The 21,330-nt window shown below is 31.9% G+C and overlaps 1 protein-coding gene across 1 annotated transcript in view; it reads right to left on the minus strand.

Moving 5' to 3' along the window:
• Window positions 1-21,330, minus strand: part of LOC137407763 (protein F37C4.5-like) — a 37,205-nt gene that overhangs the window by 13,844 nt on the left and 2,031 nt on the right. Inside the window, exons 2-6 of the mRNA XM_068094145.1 lie at window positions 12,800-12,978; window positions 11,894-12,122; window positions 10,657-10,862; window positions 7,952-8,081; window positions 377-516 (exon numbers count right to left, since the gene is read on the minus strand). Coding sequence (XP_067950246.1) covers window positions 377-516; window positions 7,952-8,081; window positions 10,657-10,862; window positions 11,894-12,122; window positions 12,800-12,978 — 884 coding nt within the window. The remainder of the gene's footprint in view (window positions 1-376; window positions 517-7,951; window positions 8,082-10,656; window positions 10,863-11,893; window positions 12,123-12,799; window positions 12,979-21,330) is intronic.

Genomic DNA, 21,330 nt, shown 5'->3' on the forward strand with positions numbered 1-21,330 from the left:
TATCCGTTTTCGGTTTAGCACTTCTTGCAAACTTAACAAAAACTTTTTTCAAACTAATTCAAAAAGAAAGACCAAGCGATGATGTTCTTGAAAGCGACCTCTCGCATACTTGCCACATAGCGGCCATCGAGAGGTGGCTCATATGCTTGTACCTCAACGGTTACTCGTACCTCAAGGAAGCAAATTGCTCAAAATTCTGCTCGTAACATGATTTTTTTCGTATGTTGAAGCACTAGTATGTTAAGGTATGACTGTATTTGCGAACATCAGTGTTGAATTTTCAACTCTAATGAGGAAACAACTCTCAAAAGAATTAACACAAAATTTGCCCGATCTCCCACTTGACATTTAATCCTGGCCTAATAACAAATCATACGTGCGTGACTTGAGATTAACAGTTTGTGAAGGAAGCAGAGGCATGTCCCCTCCAACACTCGGTTGGGCTGTAGAAAGAAATATTTTAGCATTATTCCAATCTTCACCTGTTTTCTGGGTGATGAGACCAAAGTAAGTCACCTGCAATAGCATTATTCAATGAGCATCAATCGTCTTGGAAACTTTGTCTATAAAAATACTCCCACTCCAACCGCAAGCAGGAACTGAAATCTCTATGATCTTCTTATGATGTTAAAAAACCTTAAACCATAAATGGTATGTGTAACAAAACTGATAATTTATTAAAATTTAAAAGTGAAATATTAATGATAAAATGAATATAAGCGGAAAGTAATATTTCAATGTATCTCATAGTTGAAATAAGCAGAGCATAACTCTCGGATATGAAGGTCATGGGGATGTTTAATAGTTTGTGCTACGGAATATAACTGGAGCTAGTAGAGATTACTATTAATAATCATGAACAACAGTGCTTGTATCACAACGTAGGCAGTACTAGGAGCTGCAGAAAGGTTAAAGGTTACAGAAGACCTTTCCTACCGTTTTCATCATCACACCATCACCTTAATATCCTCAAAAAACTATTGTATTGGCAACCATGATGCTGCTACATAGACTAGTCAGTTGGTAGTCTCATGCGCCATGAAAGAACATCATGTGTACAAACTATGTAGAGAATTATTTTTAGATGTGGAAAAGTGGTGCAGTGATAGCAGGCTTGGCTGGGAGTCTGAATAACTAGGTTTAATTCCTGGATGGTGCAATGTTTTTTCCTAAAACTTTCAGCATGGCTTTGGATGAACAGATACAGCTATTATTATAAAAGTATTAGAATTATATTAGCAAAAGTTACTGTACAGATAATAGTAAAGATTATAGTAAATATTATAGTAAAGATTATAGTAAAGATTACAGTAAAGATTATAGTAAAGATAATAGTAAAGATTATAGTAAAAAGTATAGTAAAGATTATAATAAAGATTATAGTAAAGGTTATAGTTAATATTATAGTAACTAGAAATTCCACTGTCATACAGCCCACGACCAAAGAGATGGCCAGAGATATTGGCAAAAAAATAAAGGGTACTGATGGTTGAGAAATGCAATATTAGCAATCAAATGGCTCTGCAGTGCAATAGGATAACTGCAATGGTAGCTGTAATGTACTGGGTGTGGGTGTTATTATATACAACAATAGGCAATAATGAATGGAAAAGATGTTTATATTTTCCCCCTGCAATAGGAGAAATGCAATATTGGCCAATATTAGAAGTAAAATGCACTGATATTCTTAGAATAATCAATTTTATTAATATAGTAATAATAGAAAACCAATACACAATTTTGTTTACAATTCAAAACGTCATAGGTAGCAATATCGAGAAGTTGTGGTATTTATATAAGTTTTTAGAAAATTTATTTAAAAAGTGTTTGGTCATGACAAACAACAACAATGAAAGGAAAATATTACACGTTTATGTCTCTCCCTTGCAATAGGAGAAATGCAATGTTGGCCAATATTATAAGTAGAATGTACTGATATTATTAAAATAACCAATATTGTTAATATAGTAATACAGCAATAATAGAAAACCTATGAGCGTTCACGCGTCTCGAAGATTTCTGCAAACTGCAGCAAAATAAAAGCTGTTACAAAAGTGTTATAAAGCTGTAGGCCTAATTTACTGTAATGTATGTAATTCAGCAACAATAAAGAAATATGTTTATTATAACTCTGAAATGCAAAATTAGAAGTAAAATGGCAAGCTATACACAGTTTGAAAGTTTGTTGCGTTGAATGTAGAATGGTTTTGATAAGCGATCTTTAACAGAAAGCAGTAGGAGCATTCACGCGTATAAAACTGTAGCAAAATAAAAAATGTTTTCGTCATGAAGGGGCGTTGTAGTTCAGCCCTAGCTTGTACATAAGTTGTAAAGAGTTTCGGCTAACGTTTTAAATAATGAAACCTTCGGTGATTGGACAAAAAACACAGGCTGATAAACTGTGTACCACAATCTCGTACCTGTAAATCGGTCTACGCCTCAAACGGTCTACGTTTATTACAGAAACCTTCGAATAACTTCGATTACAAGTGAAAAATGCCATGGACTGATGAAATGAGCACGGTTTTCTCGTGAAATGCGCACTGCTAAATAGTTCTACTATCTGTCGCACGGCTTTATTGGCGTTTCAATTTTCGGTCTAAACTTTTATTAAACCGAGCTTTTCAAGCTTTTTGTGGCAATTTTCGTTCAAATTAATCTGTCTATTTGTGTATAATCCGATTAGATGGGTAAGTTTAAAGATAATACCGACGGTTTACAAAGACTTGGTAACATATTTAAATAGGTTTAAATGTGTTTTGTCTTGTTATTATACTTTAACAACTTTACATTCCGATGCTTAAATTTGTTGATGAAATTTCTAGCCAAGGGTTCGTCTCATTGTTGATGAATAATTTTCGTAAGTTGTGTGCACATGCATTTATCATAAAAACTCCCACACTTCGCTCCACTCGTTTGCTCGTGGGAAGATTATAGTAAAGATTATAGTAAAGAATATAGTAAAGATTTTAGTAAAGATTATAGTAAATATTATAGTGAAGATTATAGTAAAGATTATAGTAAAGATTACAGTAAAGATTATAGTTAAGACTATAGTAAAGATTATAGTAAAGATTACAGTAAAGATTATAGTAAAGATCATAGTAAAGATTATAGTAAAGATTATAGTAAATATTATAGTAAAGATTACAGTAAAGATTATAGTAAAGATAATAGTAAAGATTATAGTAAAAAGTATAGTAAAGATTGTAGTAAAGATTATAATAAAGATTATAGTAAAGGTTATAGTAAATATTATAGTAAAGATTATAGTAAAGAATATAGTAAAGATTATAGTAAATATTATAGTAAAGATTACAGTAAAGATTATAGTAAAGATTATAGTAAAGAATATAGTAAATATTACAGTAAAGATTATAGTAAAGATTATAGTAAAGATTACAAAAAAGATTAGAGTAAAGATGATAGTAAAGATTATAGTAAAGGTTATAGTAAAGATTACAGTAAAGATTATAGTAAAGATTATAGTAAAGATTATAGTAAAAATTATAGTAAAGATTGTAGTAAATATCATAGTAAAGATTATAGTAAAGAGTATAGTAAAGATTATAGTAAAGAGTATAGTAAAGATTATAGTAAATATTATAGTAAAGATTACAGTAAAAATTATAGCAAGTATTATAGTAAAGATTATTGTAAAAATTATAGTAAATATTATAGTAAAGATTATAGTATAGATTATAGTAAAAATTATAGTCAATATTATAGTAAAGATTATAGTAAAGATAATAGTAAAGATTATAGTAAAGATTATAGTAAAGATTATAGTAAAGATAATAGTAAAGATTATAGTAAAAATTATAGTAAAGATTGTAGTAAAGATTATAGTAAAGATTACAGTAAAGATTATAGTAAAGATTATAGTAAATATTATAGTAAAGATTATAGTAAAGATAATAGTAAAGATTGTATTAAAGATTATAGTAAAGATTATAGTAAAGATAATAGTAAAGATTACAGTAAAAATTATAGTAAAGATAATAGTAAAGATTATAGTAAAGATTATAGTAAATATTGTAGTAAAGATTATAGTAAATATTATAGTAAAGATTACAAAAAAAGATTACAGTAAAGATAATAGTAAAGATTATAGTAAAAATTATAGTAAAGATAATAGTAAAGATTATAGTAAAAATTATAGTAAAGATTATAGTAAAGATTATAGTAAAGATTATAGTAAAGATTATAGTAAAGATTATAGTAAAGATTATATTAAATATTATAGTAAAGATTATAGTAAAAATTATAGTAAAGATTGTAGTAAATATCATAGTAAAGATTATAGTAAAGATTATAGTAAAGATTATAGTAAAGATTATATTAAATATTATAGTAAAGATTATAGTAAAAATTATAGTAAAGATTATAGTAAAGATTATAGTAAAGATTATAGTAAAGATTATAGTAAAGATTATAGTAAAAATTATAGTAAAGATTGTAGTAAATATTATAGTAAAGATTATAGTAAAGATTATAGTAAAGATTACAGTAAAAATTATAGCAAGTATTATAGTAAAGATTATTGTAAAAATTATAGTAAATATTATAGTAAAGATTATAGTATAGATTATAGTAAAAATTATAGTCAATATTATAGTAAAGATTATAGTAAAGGTAATAGTAAAGATTATAGTAAAGATTATAGTAAAGATTATAGTAAAGATAATAGTAAAGATTATAGTAAAAATTATAGTAAAGATTGTAGTAAAGATTATAGTAAAGATTACAGTAAAGATTATAGTAAAGATTATAGTAAATATTATAGTAAAGATTATAGTAAAGATAATAGTAAAGATTGTATTAAAGATTATAGTAAAGATTATAGTAAAGATAATAGTAAAGATTACAGTAAAAATTATAGTAAAGATAATAGTAAAGATTATAGTAAAGATTATAGTAAATATTATAGTAAAGATTATAGTAAATATTATAGTAAAGATTACAAAAAAAGATTACAGTAAAGATAATAGTAAAGATTATAGTAAAAATTATAGTAAAGATAATAGTAAAGATTATAGTAAAAATTATAGTAAAGATTATAGTAAAGATTATAGTAAAGATTATAGTAAAGATTATAGTAAAGATTATAGTAAAGATTATATTAAATATTATAGTAAAGATTATAGTAAAAATTATAGTAAAGATTGTAGTAAATATCATAGTAAAGATTATAGTAAAGATTATAGTAAAGATTATAGTAAAGATTATATTAAATATTATAGTAAAGATTATAGTAAAAATTATAGTAAAGATTATAGTAAAGATTATAGTAAAGATTATAGTAAAGATTATAGTAAAGATTATAGTAAAGATTATATTAAATATTATATTAAATATTATAGTAAAGATTATAGTAAAAATTATAGTAAAGATTGTAGTAAATATCATAGTAAAGATTATAGTAAAGATTATAGTAAAGATTATAGTAAAGATTATATTAAATATTATAGTAAAGATAATAGTAAAGAGTATAGTAAAGATTATAGTAAAGAGTATAGTAAAGATTATAGTAAATATTATAGTAAAGATTACAGTAAAAATTATAGTAAGTATTATAGTAAATATTATAGTAAAAATTATAGTAAATATTATAGTAAAGATTATAGTATAGATTATAGTAAAAATTATAGTAAAGATTATAGTAAAGATTATGGCAAAGATTATAGTAAAGATTATAGTAAAGATTATAGTAAAGATTATAGTAAAGATTATAGTAAAGATTATATTAAATATTATAGTAAAGATTATAGTAAAAATTATAGTAAAGATTATAGTAAAGATTATAGTAAAGATTATAGTAAAGATTATAGTAAAGATTATAGTAAAGATTATATTAAATATTATATTAAATATTATAGTAAAGATTATAGTAAAAATTATAGTAAAGATTGTAGTAAATATCATAGTAAAGATTATAGTAAAGATTATAGTAAAGATTATAGTAAAGATTATATTAAATATTATAGTAAAGATAATAGTAAAGAGTATAGTAAAGATTATAGTAAAGAGTATAGTAAAGATTATAGTAAATATTATAGTAAAGATTACAGTAAAAATTATAGTAAGTATTATAGTAAATATTATAGTAAAAATTATAGTAAATATTATAGTAAAGATTATAGTATAGATTATAGTAAAAATTATAGTAAAGATTATAGTAAAGATTATGGCAAAGATTATAGTAAAGATTATAGTAAAGATTATAGTAAAGATTATAGTAAAGATTATAGTAAAGACTATAGTAAAGATTATAGTAAAGATTATAGTAAAGATTATAGTAAAGATTATAGTAAAGACTATAGTAAAGATTATAGTAAGGATTATAGTAAAGATTATAGTAAAGATTACAGTAAAAATTATAGTAAGTATTATAGTAAAGATTATATTTAAAATTATAGTCAATATTATAGTAAAGATTATAGCAAAGATAATAGTAAAGATTATAGTAAAGATTACATTAAAGATTATAACAAAGATTACAGTAAAAATTATAGTAAGTATTATAGTAAAGATTATAGTAAAAATTATAGTAAATATTATTGTAAAGATTATAGTATAGATTATAGTAAAAATTATAGTCAATATTATAGTAAAGATTATAGTATAGATTATAGTAAAAATTATAGTCAATATTATAGTAAAGATTATAGCAAAGATTATAGTAAAGATTATAGTAAAGATTATAGTAAAGATTATAGTAAAGATTATAGTAAAGATTATAGTAAAGATTACAGTAAAAATTATAGTAAGTATTATAGTAAAGATTATAGTAAAAATTATAGTCAATATTATAGTAAAGATTATAGCAAAGATAATAGTAAAGATTATAGTAAAGATTACATTAAAGATTATAGTAAAGATTACAGTAAAAATTATAGTAAGTGTTATAGTAAAGATTATAGTAAAAATTATAGTAAATATTATTGTAAAGATTATAGTATAGATTATAGTAAAAATTATAGTCAATATTATAGTAAAATTATAGCAAAGATAATAGTAAAGATTATAGTAAAGATTATAGTAAAGATTATAGTAAAGATTATAGTAAATATTATAGTAAAGATTATAGTAAAGATAATGGTAAATATTTTATTAAAGATTATAGTAAAGATTATAGTAAAGATTACAAAAAATATGATAGTAAAGATTATAGTAAAGGTTATAGTAAATATTATAGTAAAGATTATAGTAAAGATTATAGTAAAGATTATAGTAAAGAATATAGTAAAGATAATAGTAAAGATTATAGTAAAATTTATAGTAAAGATAATAGTAAAGATTATAGTAAAAATTATAGTAAAGATTATAGTAAATATTATAGTAAAGATTACAGTAAAGATTATAGTCAAGATAATAGTAAAGATTATAGTAAGTATTATAGTAAATATTATAGTAAAGATTATAGTAAAGATTATAGTAAAGATTGTAGTAAATATCATAGTAAAGATTATAGTAAAGAGTATAGTAAAGATTATAGTAAATATTATAGTAAAGATTACAGTAAAGATTATAGTAAAGATTATAGTAAAGATTATTTTAAAGATTATAGTAAAGATTATAGTAAAGATTATAGTAAAGATTATAGTAAATATTATAGTAAATATTATAATAAAGGTTATAGTAAAAATTATAGTAAATATTATAGTAAAGATTATAGTAAATGTTATAGTAAAGATTACAGTAAAGATTATAGTAAAGGTTATAGTGAAGATTATAGTAAAGATTACAGTAAAGTCTAGTATTCTTGCAGTGGTACAGAGAGTAGTCAGTAGTGCCCGTCTGCCAAGCTGAATAGTACAAGTTTGAATCCTGCTTACACCAATATTTTTCTTAACTTTCATCTGTGGCTTTGGACAGACAGACAGACAGACATGACTCTTGTTATAGTAAAATTATTTTTGCTTCAGTTAAAGCAAATGTTTGCAAGTACCTTTACAAGGCTGTCGGCGCTAAACGCTCGGATGTCATACTGCGGTCTCCAAGCTGCTTCAGTTACGAGATACGAGAGTGCAAGAGATATCTCGCCTTCTTCTTTCACATCGAGAAACACCGACACTTGTCTGCAACAGAAAAAGCTTCAACATACAACTTGCTTATGAGAGAAACTTATGCATTATATTTATTGTTTTTAATTTTTAATATATATTTTTCACTCCAAAAAGCATCAAGGCCTCGAAAGCTGTATTATGAAGCAGTGAGGGTGCAACACAAGTCTTGCAAGTGGCTGGACATATTTAAAGAAACAATCTACTATATAAACGACAATCGTTGTCTGTCTATCTATCTGTCTATCTGTCTGTCCCCTTTATACAGTACCGTACTTTTCGGACTATTAGCCGCTACTAAGCATCTAGGGCACATTAACGGGAATCTCCGGTTAGTGCACTCCTCTAATGCATAACCTATTCATCGTTTTTACATAAAAATCACGTCATCTCCGGTTAGCGCATAGTAATTTATTCGCAATTAATATTTACTGCCAACGTGTACCGAGAAGATCCCGTAAACGTTTGTTTTTTGTGGCCACTGGAAAAACGCAATTCTGACCTACTAAATTTCCACATTGAAAAGGTAAGTGCTTCTTATTCAATGTTGTATTGTCTATGAATTGCCAAACTTTCAATACATAACCCTTTCACTTTCGTTCATGTACAAATTTAGCTATCGGCTTACTGCCAGCCATTTTGCCAATATTGTTTCATATTCTTTTCAATTTGAAACTCCATCTAGAACGTTTGTTTTATCTGTGTAATCACAACAATCTGAATCGGCTATAATGTCATCAACATAAGTAGTTATTTGTTTTCCTAACTTGGACGCCTTTGATCAAATTACACAAAAATGTTAGTTTTTAAGTTGGAAATCCCCAAACATAGATTAAAATATTAAACTTTAAGCTAATTTTATAGAGAAATCTTAAAACAACACTGTCACTACCATAAAATTTCTAAAGATCGTTGGTTATGTTATCAACGAATAATAAAATTCAGTTACTAGCAATTGCTGGTAAAGTCGCGAAAATGTGCCTACGGCGGTCGACCATAGAAAACGCATAAATGAGTCTACTTCAGTGAAAAGATTGAAAACGTTGGATTTGCCACTGTTTGTGATAGTAAACATGTTCATTTCCTTCTGAGTTACTTTTACTTTTTTTCCAGCTACGAGTACTACAGAACTACAGCTACTACAGAACATGCACGGGCACTCCGAGCGTTGCGATAGGCGACGGTGAGAAGAAAGCAAGCAGCGTATATTACAAAAAAGCACACCATCTCATTTAATTTTAAAAATGCTTGAAGCAGTACAATGCCTCCCAAAAAGCCTACTACCCAAACGCAAGAATAGATTGATTCCTGTAGAGAAAAAGACCACATTCGCAAAGCAGCAGCTAGATGAGCAGAAACTGCAGAGCAAACACAGCTACGCCCACAACAAAACGGAACTGCTACTACAGCTTTTAGAAGTGCAGAAACTGCGGAGCAAACACAGCTACGCCTACAACAAAACAGAATAGCTACTGAATCTGCTAGAAGTGCACAAACTGCAGAGCAAACACAGCTATGCCTACAACAAAACAGAATAGCAGCTGCTAGAAGAGCAGAAACTGCTGAACAAACACAGGTACATCGAGAGCAGGCCAGAATAAATGCTGCAGCCGCTTGAATTGCAGAGACTACTGAACCGACCCAGCAGCGACTCAAACGCCTCAGAGCAGCCGCTACATCGGCCAGACGTGCAGAAACCTCCGAGCAGTTGCAGCGGCGACAAGAACTTGATGCACTAGCTACAACAGCTGCTTGGCGAGCTGAATTTTCAGAGCAGATGAAATGGCGACAACGGCGAGATGCATTAACTACAGCAGCTGCTACCAGGCGCCGTGTATGGACAGAAAACTTTGCACTTGAATACAGTCCTGCAACACAGTGTAGGGCCGACTTTTTCTATGATACAAATGTCCAAAAATGCTCCAGATATAATGCCTTTTGTTGGAAAGGCGAGAGGCCATATATGTAGTTTATATAGTAGATTTTATTGATAATAAATTTTATCAACACGACCAAATTACTGCTGCACAGTTTGTATATACAATGTCAAAACACAGGCTATAGACGAAGAACTGGTGAGTCATGATTAGTGTTTCAAGCATGTAAAAGTCTCAATTCAATAAATGCTGGCGATAGCTTAGCAGTTCAATAGCAAAATATTTTCTAGAATTTCTTTAAAATATGTAAAACTTTTCAATACTGCCAGTTTGAAGAACTTCAGTTTGCCTAGCAATGTCAATTTCATTATCAGTTCTGTGTACAAAATTAGGACAATTCCGATTTGAGTGGTTCGAGACTGATGCATTGTAGGCTAGCTGTAAAACACATTGCATACTTCCATTGGTCTCTCCAACATTATTGACATGTACAACTGCATATGTGTATGCAATCAGATCAGCACAAAAATTTCAGCAGATTGCATATTTGGAGTTGTTTTACAGTATGAAAGACAACTCTCAATAAAACTATTGCTTTACGTACATCTGTTCCCGAACACGGGTAATGCAGCTAGTAAATAATAAAAGAACAGTATTGTTGGTAGCTAGCAGTTTACTAGGTCAAATCAGATGTATTATTAGCATCTATCCACCTGTTGATCCGCACATTCTTATTAACTGGAGCGGATGACTCCTGACAGTGTTTTTCTAGTAGAATACATTTCGCAGAGTGCTCTTGCAGTTCAGCATCAATTCTGAATGCCTCATTATCACAGTGTCTCAGCTGTTTGCCGTAGAAGTTCATGAACTTCAATGCTCCATCCAAAGATGCATCACTGAACAGGTTCACTGGGGACTCCTGTATTTTACATCAGTGAAATATCGATAAAAAATTAGATTTTGGTGCTTTCCTGTTTCAACAAAAAGGCTGTTCAATAAACACCATATTAACGCAAATACTATTGTGTTAATAAATCAGCATACTTTATATATATATACAGATTCAGTATCCTGATAGATTTTTCCTATTAAGGAAGAATCTATCTGTATAATATCCGGATATTATTTAGATATATTCAGATATATCCAGATAATATCTGCATATTATATTATCATTTTAACAGCGATCAAAGTTTAGTCAATATTAATCTTGAAACATCCTGGCAGTCAGATCACCTCAAACATAAAAAAATTCACAAATGATAGAAAAATATCGATACTCTCTGATAAAATCTACTAAAATCTTTTGTAAGTTTATGTTCAACATAAACTTGCAAAAGATGTACTTACAAACTTACTTATGTCTTTACATATCCTTAATAGGAAGAAGATGCAAAACTTACACCGACATGAAGAAATCTCAAAAAATAGAAACAGTAAAGTATTGAATATGATCAACTACTTTCAGAGACTTGCAGTTGTGTACCAGCCTAACAACTGTGCTGTCCTAAAGAAAGCCAAGTAAAGCAATCCCTTTTACTTCGAGAAGGGTTTCGTTCCAAAACTGATGTGTTATTTGCTTATATTTGAACCCCCTGAATTGAAAAAGTAAATTTTTATCCCATATGGGTGCATCTGAAAAACAGAGACTAGTTGCAAAAACCTTCTCTTGTACTCCCTTTAGTCTATGAGTAAATTAGTGTAGACAGAAATTAGGCATTTCCAGGTCATCGACTGAGCATGAGCAGCTGATTGGAGCATGATTTTATCTACTGGAAAAGGATTGACAAAACTATTAGCTAAACTGAAGCAATTTAGATAGTATTACGACCTTGAAGCTTCAGATTCAACCCTTTTCAGTCCTTCCCCTATAGTGGCGTTCTATCAGAAGTTTCGTTCTATTAGAGGTGGTGCTCAAATAAAGGTTTTAAGGTGAGTACTTTCACCCACCTGCTCTTTGGTAGAAGCTAGAGTTGTTACTTGGGCTCCTAAACCAAGCACAACTTCCTTACGCTTTTTAATTCTCTCTTGCTTTGCCTCCAATGTACGAATCTGTTCCTTGTGATCGGCGAGTTGCTCTTGAATACATTTGACCTTCGACTCATCCATTTTAGGGGCTTCTTCAAGTTTTTCCACAGAAGTGACTTCGGTAATAGATGCATTTCCCTTGCCTTCAACTCTGCAAAAGAATTACATAAATAGCTTTGTTAACTGGACAATGTCATAACGTCATACACGAACTAGTCTAATCTCGCAGCGAAGAAGTAGTATTTAAAATGAAGGTTCAAGTCTCACCCATAACTTAAGACTTGATGACTGTGGAAAGTTTCCTTATGTGGAAAATTGATCACTTTCCATGATCAGACAGCTCTCACTTTAGCCATAAGATTATGTCAAAGTTACCTCGTTTGTATACTAAGCTTACAGCAGATATATATTAAATATATTGTGTACAAGATTTTAGTAAAAACAAAAAAATTATTAAAAATAAACTGTCATGGCAGCTTAAGTATTATCATGGCCACCAACCCACTTCCTCCGATCAATGACTATGTTTTGACTAGTCTTTTGAAAGATTGGCAAGTGATTCGATTTGTAGGCAGTTGGAAATTTACCAGTAATAATATAAAACTTTAAATATTAAATAATTACCTTAATGAATTTGAAATAGAAACGCGAAATGCATCAAAGGTGATGCCATGCAAACTTTCACTTCCAATGGTCTTGAAATGTAATCATGCAACAAACCATCGGTATTATAATTGAAACAAATTGTGTTACAGCTTATCTAGTCGAATATTAATTTAAAAACGCACAGGTTAGCATAAACGAGCATATACTAAAAATTATATTCACCGAACTGAGTCAAGATCACAGTAGGAAGACAACTTCTCAACTAGTATCTCTGCTTGACCTTTTGACACAGAAGCTTTGATAGACCGAGTCACTTCGGCTCTGTCTTTATAGACTTTGACGGTGAGAATATTCAAGTCCTTCACGTCATACTTGTGTGCAACCTCCATTTTATCTACCATCTGTAAGATCAATGAGGTAACATTTTGTGTCTGAACAGAAAGCATACTCAAATGTCTTATACTGTATATATATTTATATAAATTGGAAATTCAAATAGTTTACTTATCTTTCAGCTACTGTCAGTTTCCTGCTGGCGCATTCTTCAGGCTGTAAGCTTCAACTGTTGCTTACAGCCTGAAGAATGCGCCAGCAGGAAACTGACAGTAGCTGAAAGATAAGTAAACTATTTGACTTTCCAATTTATACTGCTCCATCCTATGTTGAGCACTCTGATTTTAGTTTCAAGTAGGATACATTTCAATATATATATATATATATATATATATATATATATATATATATATATATATATATATATATATATATATATATATATATATATATATATATATATATAGCGTGATAGCGTGGGCCTGTCGTGGGTATGTCGTGATAGCGTGGGCCTGTTAGCGTGGGCTCACGCTAATCATGGCCTGGGCTGCCATGATTAGCGTGAGTCGCTAATCATGGCAGCCCAGGAGCAAGTGCTCCCAACAAGGCAACTCCAAACGAAAATCTATCACACTAGAGACGATCCTAGATGCAGACTGTGCAAAGATGCACCTGAGACCATCCAACACATCATCAGTGGATGCAGACAGCTAGCAGGGAACGCATACACTGAGCGGCATAATCATGTCGCAGGTATTGTGTATAGAAGTCTATGTGATGAGTATGGCCTTAATAAACCACAACACTGGTGGGAAGCTCCTGGTAAGGTCAATGAAAATGACCGCGCTAAGATCCTCTGGGACTTCTACATCCAAACTGACAAGCATGTCCTAGCAAACCAACCAGATATAGTGGTGGTAGACAAGGAGAACAAGAGGGCTACTATAATAGATATAGCAGTACCCAATGACTACAATATAGCCAGCAAAGAAAAAGAAAAGGTAGAAAAATATCTCCCTCTTGGAGAAGAAATTGAAAAATGCTGGAATGTAAGAACAACCGTAATCCCAGTAGTCATTGGGGCACTGGGCGCAATAACACCGGCGCATAAAATGTGGCTTGCCCAAATACCAACAACAATCAACTCAGGTGAGTTGCAGAAAAGTGCGCTATTGGGAACAGCTAAGATCTTGAGACGAGTGCTCAAACTCCCAGGTCTCTGGTAGGAGACCCGAGTTAGAGCAGAATTTACCACCCATACGGGGTATCCGGGGTGAGGAAACAATTTTTTTTTTATATATATATATACAACAACGGACCTACACCCTGATGATGAGGAAATTGACTGGCACACGAAACCTCTTCATGGTGCTTACCACCAACAAATATCTAAGGTTGGCGATCTTCACCAGATATATATGTGGCTGAACAAAGGAAACCTAACGGCCAATACAGAGTCGCTAATCATGGCAGCCCAAGAGCAAGTGCTCCCAACAAGGCAACTCCAAACAAAAATCTATCACACAAGAGACGATCCTAGATGCAGACTGTGCAAAGATGCACCTGAGACCATCCAACACATCATCAGTGGATGCAAGCAGCTAGCAGGAAACGCATACACTGAGCGGCATAATCATGTCGCAGGTGTTGTGTATAGAAGTCTATGTGATGAGTATGGCCTTAATAAACCACAACACTGGTGGGAAGCTCCTGGTAAGGTCAATGAAAATGACCGGGCTAAGATCCTCTGGGACTTCTACATCCAAACTGACAAGCATGTCCTAGCAAACCAACCAGATATAGTGGTGGTAGACAAGGAGAACAAGAGGACTACTATAATAAATATAGCAGTACCCAATGACTACAATATAGCCAGCAAAGAAAAAGAAAAGGTAGAGAAATATCTCCCTCTTGGAGAAGAAATTGAAAAATGCTGAAATGTAAGAACAACTGTAATCCCAGTAGTCATTGGGGCACTGGGCGCAATAACACCGGCGCATAAAATGTGGCTTGCCCAAATACCAACAGCAATCAACTCAGGTGAGTTGCAGAAAAGTGCGCTATTGGGAACAGCTAAGATCTTGAGGCGAGTGCTCAAACTCCCAGGTCTCTGGTAGGAGACCCGAGTTAGAGCAGAATTTACCACCCATACGGGGTATCCGAGGTGAAGAAACAATTTTTTTATATATATATATACATACATATGTATATACATATATATATTGTAAAGGTTTGTGCCACCTTCACTTTCCTCCACTAGTACAAGACTCGTGCATGAGTACAATACATATATTTTTACTTAGTTCATCAAGGTGTACAAGAAAGAATCAAGTAACAGGCAATGAAACGGCCCAGAACAGCTTTGTTCTTCTACACAAATGTTCGAGCTTATATAGCTAGTAAGCTCCGCCTCCGTTCTACTTGGCTGAACCCAGCATGGCTCTGGCTTGGCTTGACTGAACTCTGACCTCATTAACACGCCTGACTGAACACAGCTTGTCTCGGCTTAACTCAGCCCTGTGCTCAGCTCTCAGTGGACCCCATTCCACAACAATATATATATATATATGTATATATATATATATATATATATATATATATACACTATATATATATACACTATATATATATACATATATATACTGGTGAAGATATATACTGCTGAAAATACAGGCTGAATTCCAGTACACCTTGAAGCACCAAGCAAGGCTGCGCCATGGAAATGGCAATAGACTAAGCCTCGACAGACATGCGAGGACTGCTGACTAGTTGCGCTCATTGAATTGAGGAATGGCAGACTTACCAGAAAGGAGCTCGCTATGAATAGGCAGACTTTGTCAAGTAGGTCTTTATCTATAGTTTATACGCAAATGCTGTTGCTGATGGACGAGCAACAGCTAGGATGCAAGAAGACAACAATTATAAACATGCAAAAGCGATGTTGAGCGAAATGGAGCTGTGCATACAATTAAAGTGATGCAAATATTTGTATGACACAGTCCAATCTTTATTTCAAAATAGCTAGCACAAGCTGTACTACCAAATTACCATTAATATCAATTCGGCACAAGCTTTATCTAACAAATAATGTGGAATAATTACGTTCAGAAACAGAAACGAGCTAGAAAGCAGCAATAGGCTACTTGGCAAAAACTAATCACGATTACCAAAGATGTTTTATATTTGTATATGTACGTTCACTGAAGTAAGTTGATGACTATTTTCCAGTTGCCATGAGTATATTAATATAACTCAAATAAAGACAGCCTTCGACGACTCACTGTAACATAAGTTTTTATATAACCAAACTTGGCATAGTGCCCAAGTAATGATGATGCTGTCGTATAGAAGTATTAGCAAAAGCAAATAGCGTAATGGAGAAAGGCCTAAACACCGGAGACATAGCAATATTACAATGAACTTGCCCCCTAATACATTAAAGGACCAGCAATAAAGACAGTCATCATATACTCATCTACAAGCAGCTTAGAAACCTTTTGTGGAAGTAGCTCATAAGGAAAGAGACATCAATTGACATGCCAGAAACTCATTAAAAGATATCAGACTCGTACCAGACATGACCAAGACAATTGGAGTTAGCCATCATTTCCAATCATTACACTTCCATGACGTACTTGAGACAAGTTCACTCAATTGCTTGTGCTCTGCTGAACCCAACATAGTGTGCCGAATCCAACGCTGCTGATGATACAACTTGCTGAAACCAACAGAGTGTGCTGAACCTTATTGTATTGAAATATTAGCAAAAGCAGATAGCGTAATGGAGAAACGCCTAAACACCGGAGACATAGCAATATTACAATGAACTTGCCACCTAATACATTAGAGGACCAGCAATAAAGACAGTCATCATATACTCATCTACAAGCAGCTTAGAAACCTCCTGTGGAAGTAGCTCATCAGGAAAGAGACATCAATTGACATGCCAGAAACCCATTAAAAGATATTAGACTTGTACCAGACACGACCAAGACAATTGGAGTTAGCCATCATTTCCAATCATTACACTTCCATGACGTACTTGAGACAAGTTCACTCATTTGCTGGTGCTCTGCTGAACCCAACATAGTGTGCCGAATCTAACGCTGCTGATGATACAACTTGCTGAAACCAACAGGAGGGAGCTGAAATCAACTCACTTGTGCTCTGCTGAAACCAACAGAGTGTGCTGAACCCTATTGTATAGAAATATTAGCAAAAGCAGATAGCGTAATGGAGAAACGCCTAAACACCGGAGACAGCAATATTACAATGAACTTGCCACCTAATACATTAAAGGACCAGTAATAAAGACAGTCATCATATACTCATCTAGAAGCAACTTAGAAACCTCCTGTGGAAGTAGCTCATGAGGAAAGAGACATCAATTGACATGCCAGAAAACCATTAAAAGTTGTCAGACCTGTACCAGGCATGACCAAGACAATTGGAGTTAGTCATCATTTTCAATCATTACAAGTTCACTCAATTGCTAACCCTCTGCAACATAAAGAACAGAACCTGAACGCCTATACCCCTTCTCACAGGTTAACAGAGACCTCTATAAAAGATAACAGCTTCAACGACTCAAGGTCTGTCTATCTATTTATCGATCTCTCTCCTTCCCAAGGACCTGTTGAGGTTTCCTTTGCTTGCTGAGGCGCGTTCCTCTGCTTTGGGAGCCTCCCTCTCTCTTCTGCCTCTAGAGCCTCTATTCTTTTCCTACCTATAAAGCCTCCTTCTCCATCATCAGCTGATCTTCCTCTACTTCCCTATCTCAACTACCAAACCTCTATATATAAGGACTGTCATGACTCTCATTTGACTGTCGAAACTCGCAGCTGTACTGACCGAGCAAGCAAGCTCGTTCGAGTAATGGTTTAGCTTTTATTGGCTATTTTAATTACCTCCACTTCTACCTGAACCAGTAATAATCAAATTAGTTCCCACATGACAAAGCAAAACTACCCAAAATAGACATACTCAAAATATAATAAAACGACAAAGAAAATTCAACACTGATGTTGTGTGTAGACTTGGATTAGATATGCATAACATAATTTCTCATCATTCACATATAAAATCTATGGTTCGCATGCCAAGCTTGCATCTACTTTTATCAATAAATTCCCCTTTCACTTCAGCTTTTAATAGTATCTACTAGTAGATCTAACGCCTATATCTCTATTCATATCTAGTTGCTTAGTTATCTAAAATATCTATTTAGTCACTATATTCTGTTAGGCAGGTATATAATTCAAGTACATCTATTGTGGGACCCATAAAGGTCTACGTTAGCTGATATGTTAATGACTAATCTATATCAATTAACCAAAGCATATTCATAGCTGAGTGGGTATTCCCCAACGCTTCGTCTTTCGTAATATTTTTGCAACGCCTACCGTTGGGATTGATCACCCACTACATAACCGTAGGCTTACAAATCCGGATCTTTTTGATAAAATCTGAGAGCAGATTTTTGCTTTCGGAAGAGTGCACTCAGTTTACTTGCTTTACCAACCTTTTCTACTGTTTCAATCGTAGGGAAAGTATGAACACATAATTTTTGATTGAGCTCAGAAACATTATATTGGCCACATTGATCTATCAACCTTTCTGATTATTTCGCTGGCAGAGAAAGTATACATCCATTTATACAGTTGAGCTCCGGTACATTACATATGCCCATTGATCTACCAACCTTTCTGACTGTTTCGTTTGCAGAGAAAGTATAAATTCACTCAATACATTGGCACATTTACGTATTTACGTGCATTTCTTATTGATCTACCGACCTTTCCTACTGGTGTTTTTACAAGGAGAGTATAGATCCACCTTTCGTACATTGATCTACTGACCTTTCCTACTGTTTAGCTTGCAGGGGAAAATATAGATTCAACGACGACGCGCGAAAAACTACACAAGCTAAAACATTTTACTACATACTACAAAACTTATTACTGTCATCCTATTTAACGAGTTTGGAATTTCATATGAAAAACCTTAAGAATATATCTACTTTAGGCTAAAGTACATCATAGCAACATGTATGATCAAGAATTACAAAAAGAAAAGACATTTACCCTAGTTGTAATTATAATTTGGAATCAGTTATTTGTTTACTGGATGAATAGGAATATGTGCACAATGTTCTTATTATGGTATAGCTATTTATAGCAGGTCCACATTAGCTGAAGCCAAATATAGATTTATCATTTTATTAAAACAATTAAAATCAAATTAAACTTTGAAGTAAACAAATAATGAACTATTACAATGTAATAATATTTGACTCTGTTTTACCTATTTTTGTAGCTTGTGTTTCTTAAAGAAAATAAAAACCTAAGAATTAGTTCAAAGGAAATAAATGTTAAAAACTATATAACTTTTTCATTTAAGTAAACTTTTGTAATGAACATCTATTAAATTAATTAATTAAACATTTAAATTGGTTCTTTCAAAACTAAAAATGACTTAATACTTTGCAATATATTAGAGCTTATACAACCTCTGAAAAATTCAACTTGATAAATACCTAACAGCACAACATGCACCAGCAACTATTTGACTACTGTAGAAAGATTGTTATAATAAGACTGTCTATCTCGCTTACTGGGCAGACTGATAGATTACTAATCTTCAGTGGTGAGTTGATTTTATCATGTTATGTTAGCTGAGGCTTGATTGCAGTTTCCTAATTTTGAAAACCTGCTTATCTATGAAAAGCTTGCAAATTAAGAAAAAACTTTTGAAGCGTAATAACTATTCTTTATAATAAATATAAAAAAGATTAATTTTGAGACATTGCAGAATGATGGAACCATAATAAACTGCAGGGGGGATAACTACATGTACTTGGTCCACCCATAGGTTCTTTTACGAGCTTTAAAAATAGCTAGCATTCAATGAACTGCGCTAAAACAATAATCCAATGTCGGATTAAATTCAATTAGATATTCCCGAGATATATATACGTATGCTTAACAAATAATCCTAGAGTACTTTGAATTGACACAAAAACACTCCTCTGCTTCCATGTCTTGTTGTAAGTACCAACATTTTATTCTTATGTACACATATGACTTACCTACATGTATATGCATCTAAAACCTTATTCTTATATATTGAATTTATAGTAAGCCGTAATTTCCACAGTATTGTATACCACTCGTACACCATTGTGTAAACCTATAGTTATCCGTATAATACCATTAACTACCAACCCTACCCATAATAGGATCGGAAAGACAGCCCTCACTTACTGACTTTCTCACAAAACTTTGGGAGCAACCTTTTGGCTTGAGACATTTGCTCGTCTTTCATCATTACCTGTTAACTATTATTGACGAGTCTGCAGCCACGAAAAGATTAAAAATAAGGCAGCCATTTTAAAGCTTTATTCATTTCGATATTGAGAGCATCCTCATACAATGCTATAAGCAACTTGGCTCCTATAAAAAGTTGAGCACCTTGCTTGGCTGCATTCATTTAGCTCACGATTACTAATTGGCTGTATAAATTTGAGACGAGAAAAGTTTTGTCAAATCCACTCTCACATACATCCTCTGCTGGTCTGAGAAATGAATCTTGCATTGTTATATCAGATGCACAGCCATTACAATTAATTGGCTCTGGTACCACCACCAGTATCTCTGATACGTCTAGAATCACAAAGTTTATAAAACAGTGTTTCATTCCCTAAGCACTTAATAATGACACCAACAGGCCTTATTCAGTGCAACATCTTTGTAAACATATTTCTGTTTCAACACTTGAGAATGTTTCTGTTTTCTGACAGCTACCGTGACTGACTGTACAAATGTTTGTATGTAAACTGAAAACTTTGAATGTGTGTCTCAAGAGGATGTGTTAGTCTTGTCAGTTCACTCTAGATAAAACCAGACACTGTCTTCCTTGGCAAGGCGCAGGTAAATGGCAGGTAAATTATGCTTAATAAGTTGAATTGATTTAAAAAACAGATATTTTGTAACATTGTCTGATAATAAAAACACTAAAAAGAAAAATGCAACATTTAAAAAAAAACTCAGTTCTAGTTTAAAGATAAATTCTTTTAACTTTTGGCAAATATGATAAAACAAAAACATTTTGTATAAATTTGCTTTAAATCTCAAAAATCAGCAAAGCTAAATTTTTACAAAAATAGCTTTTGATTAAAATTAAAAAGTATTGCTCCAACTACTTTGACTTCCAAACACTGTTAATTTCAGCTGTATTTGTTAAACTTGAAACTTGAGGCTCAACAACTTTCCTGTTTGAGACCATAAAATGCATTTTATTTTCAAGATTCCAATTAAAAGACTTACCAAAGTATACTCTTAAAAACTTATCTGATGTTCTTCTTGTGAAATAGTTGACAACTTTATTACATAACATAATAGGATCAAGCTTAAGGTTTCACT

This window comes from Watersipora subatra, chromosome 11 (genome assembly GCF_963576615.1).
Source record: "Watersipora subatra chromosome 11, tzWatSuba1.1, whole genome shotgun sequence".
NCBI classification, from domain to species: Eukaryota; Metazoa; Bryozoa; class Gymnolaemata; order Cheilostomatida; family Watersiporidae; genus Watersipora; species Watersipora subatra.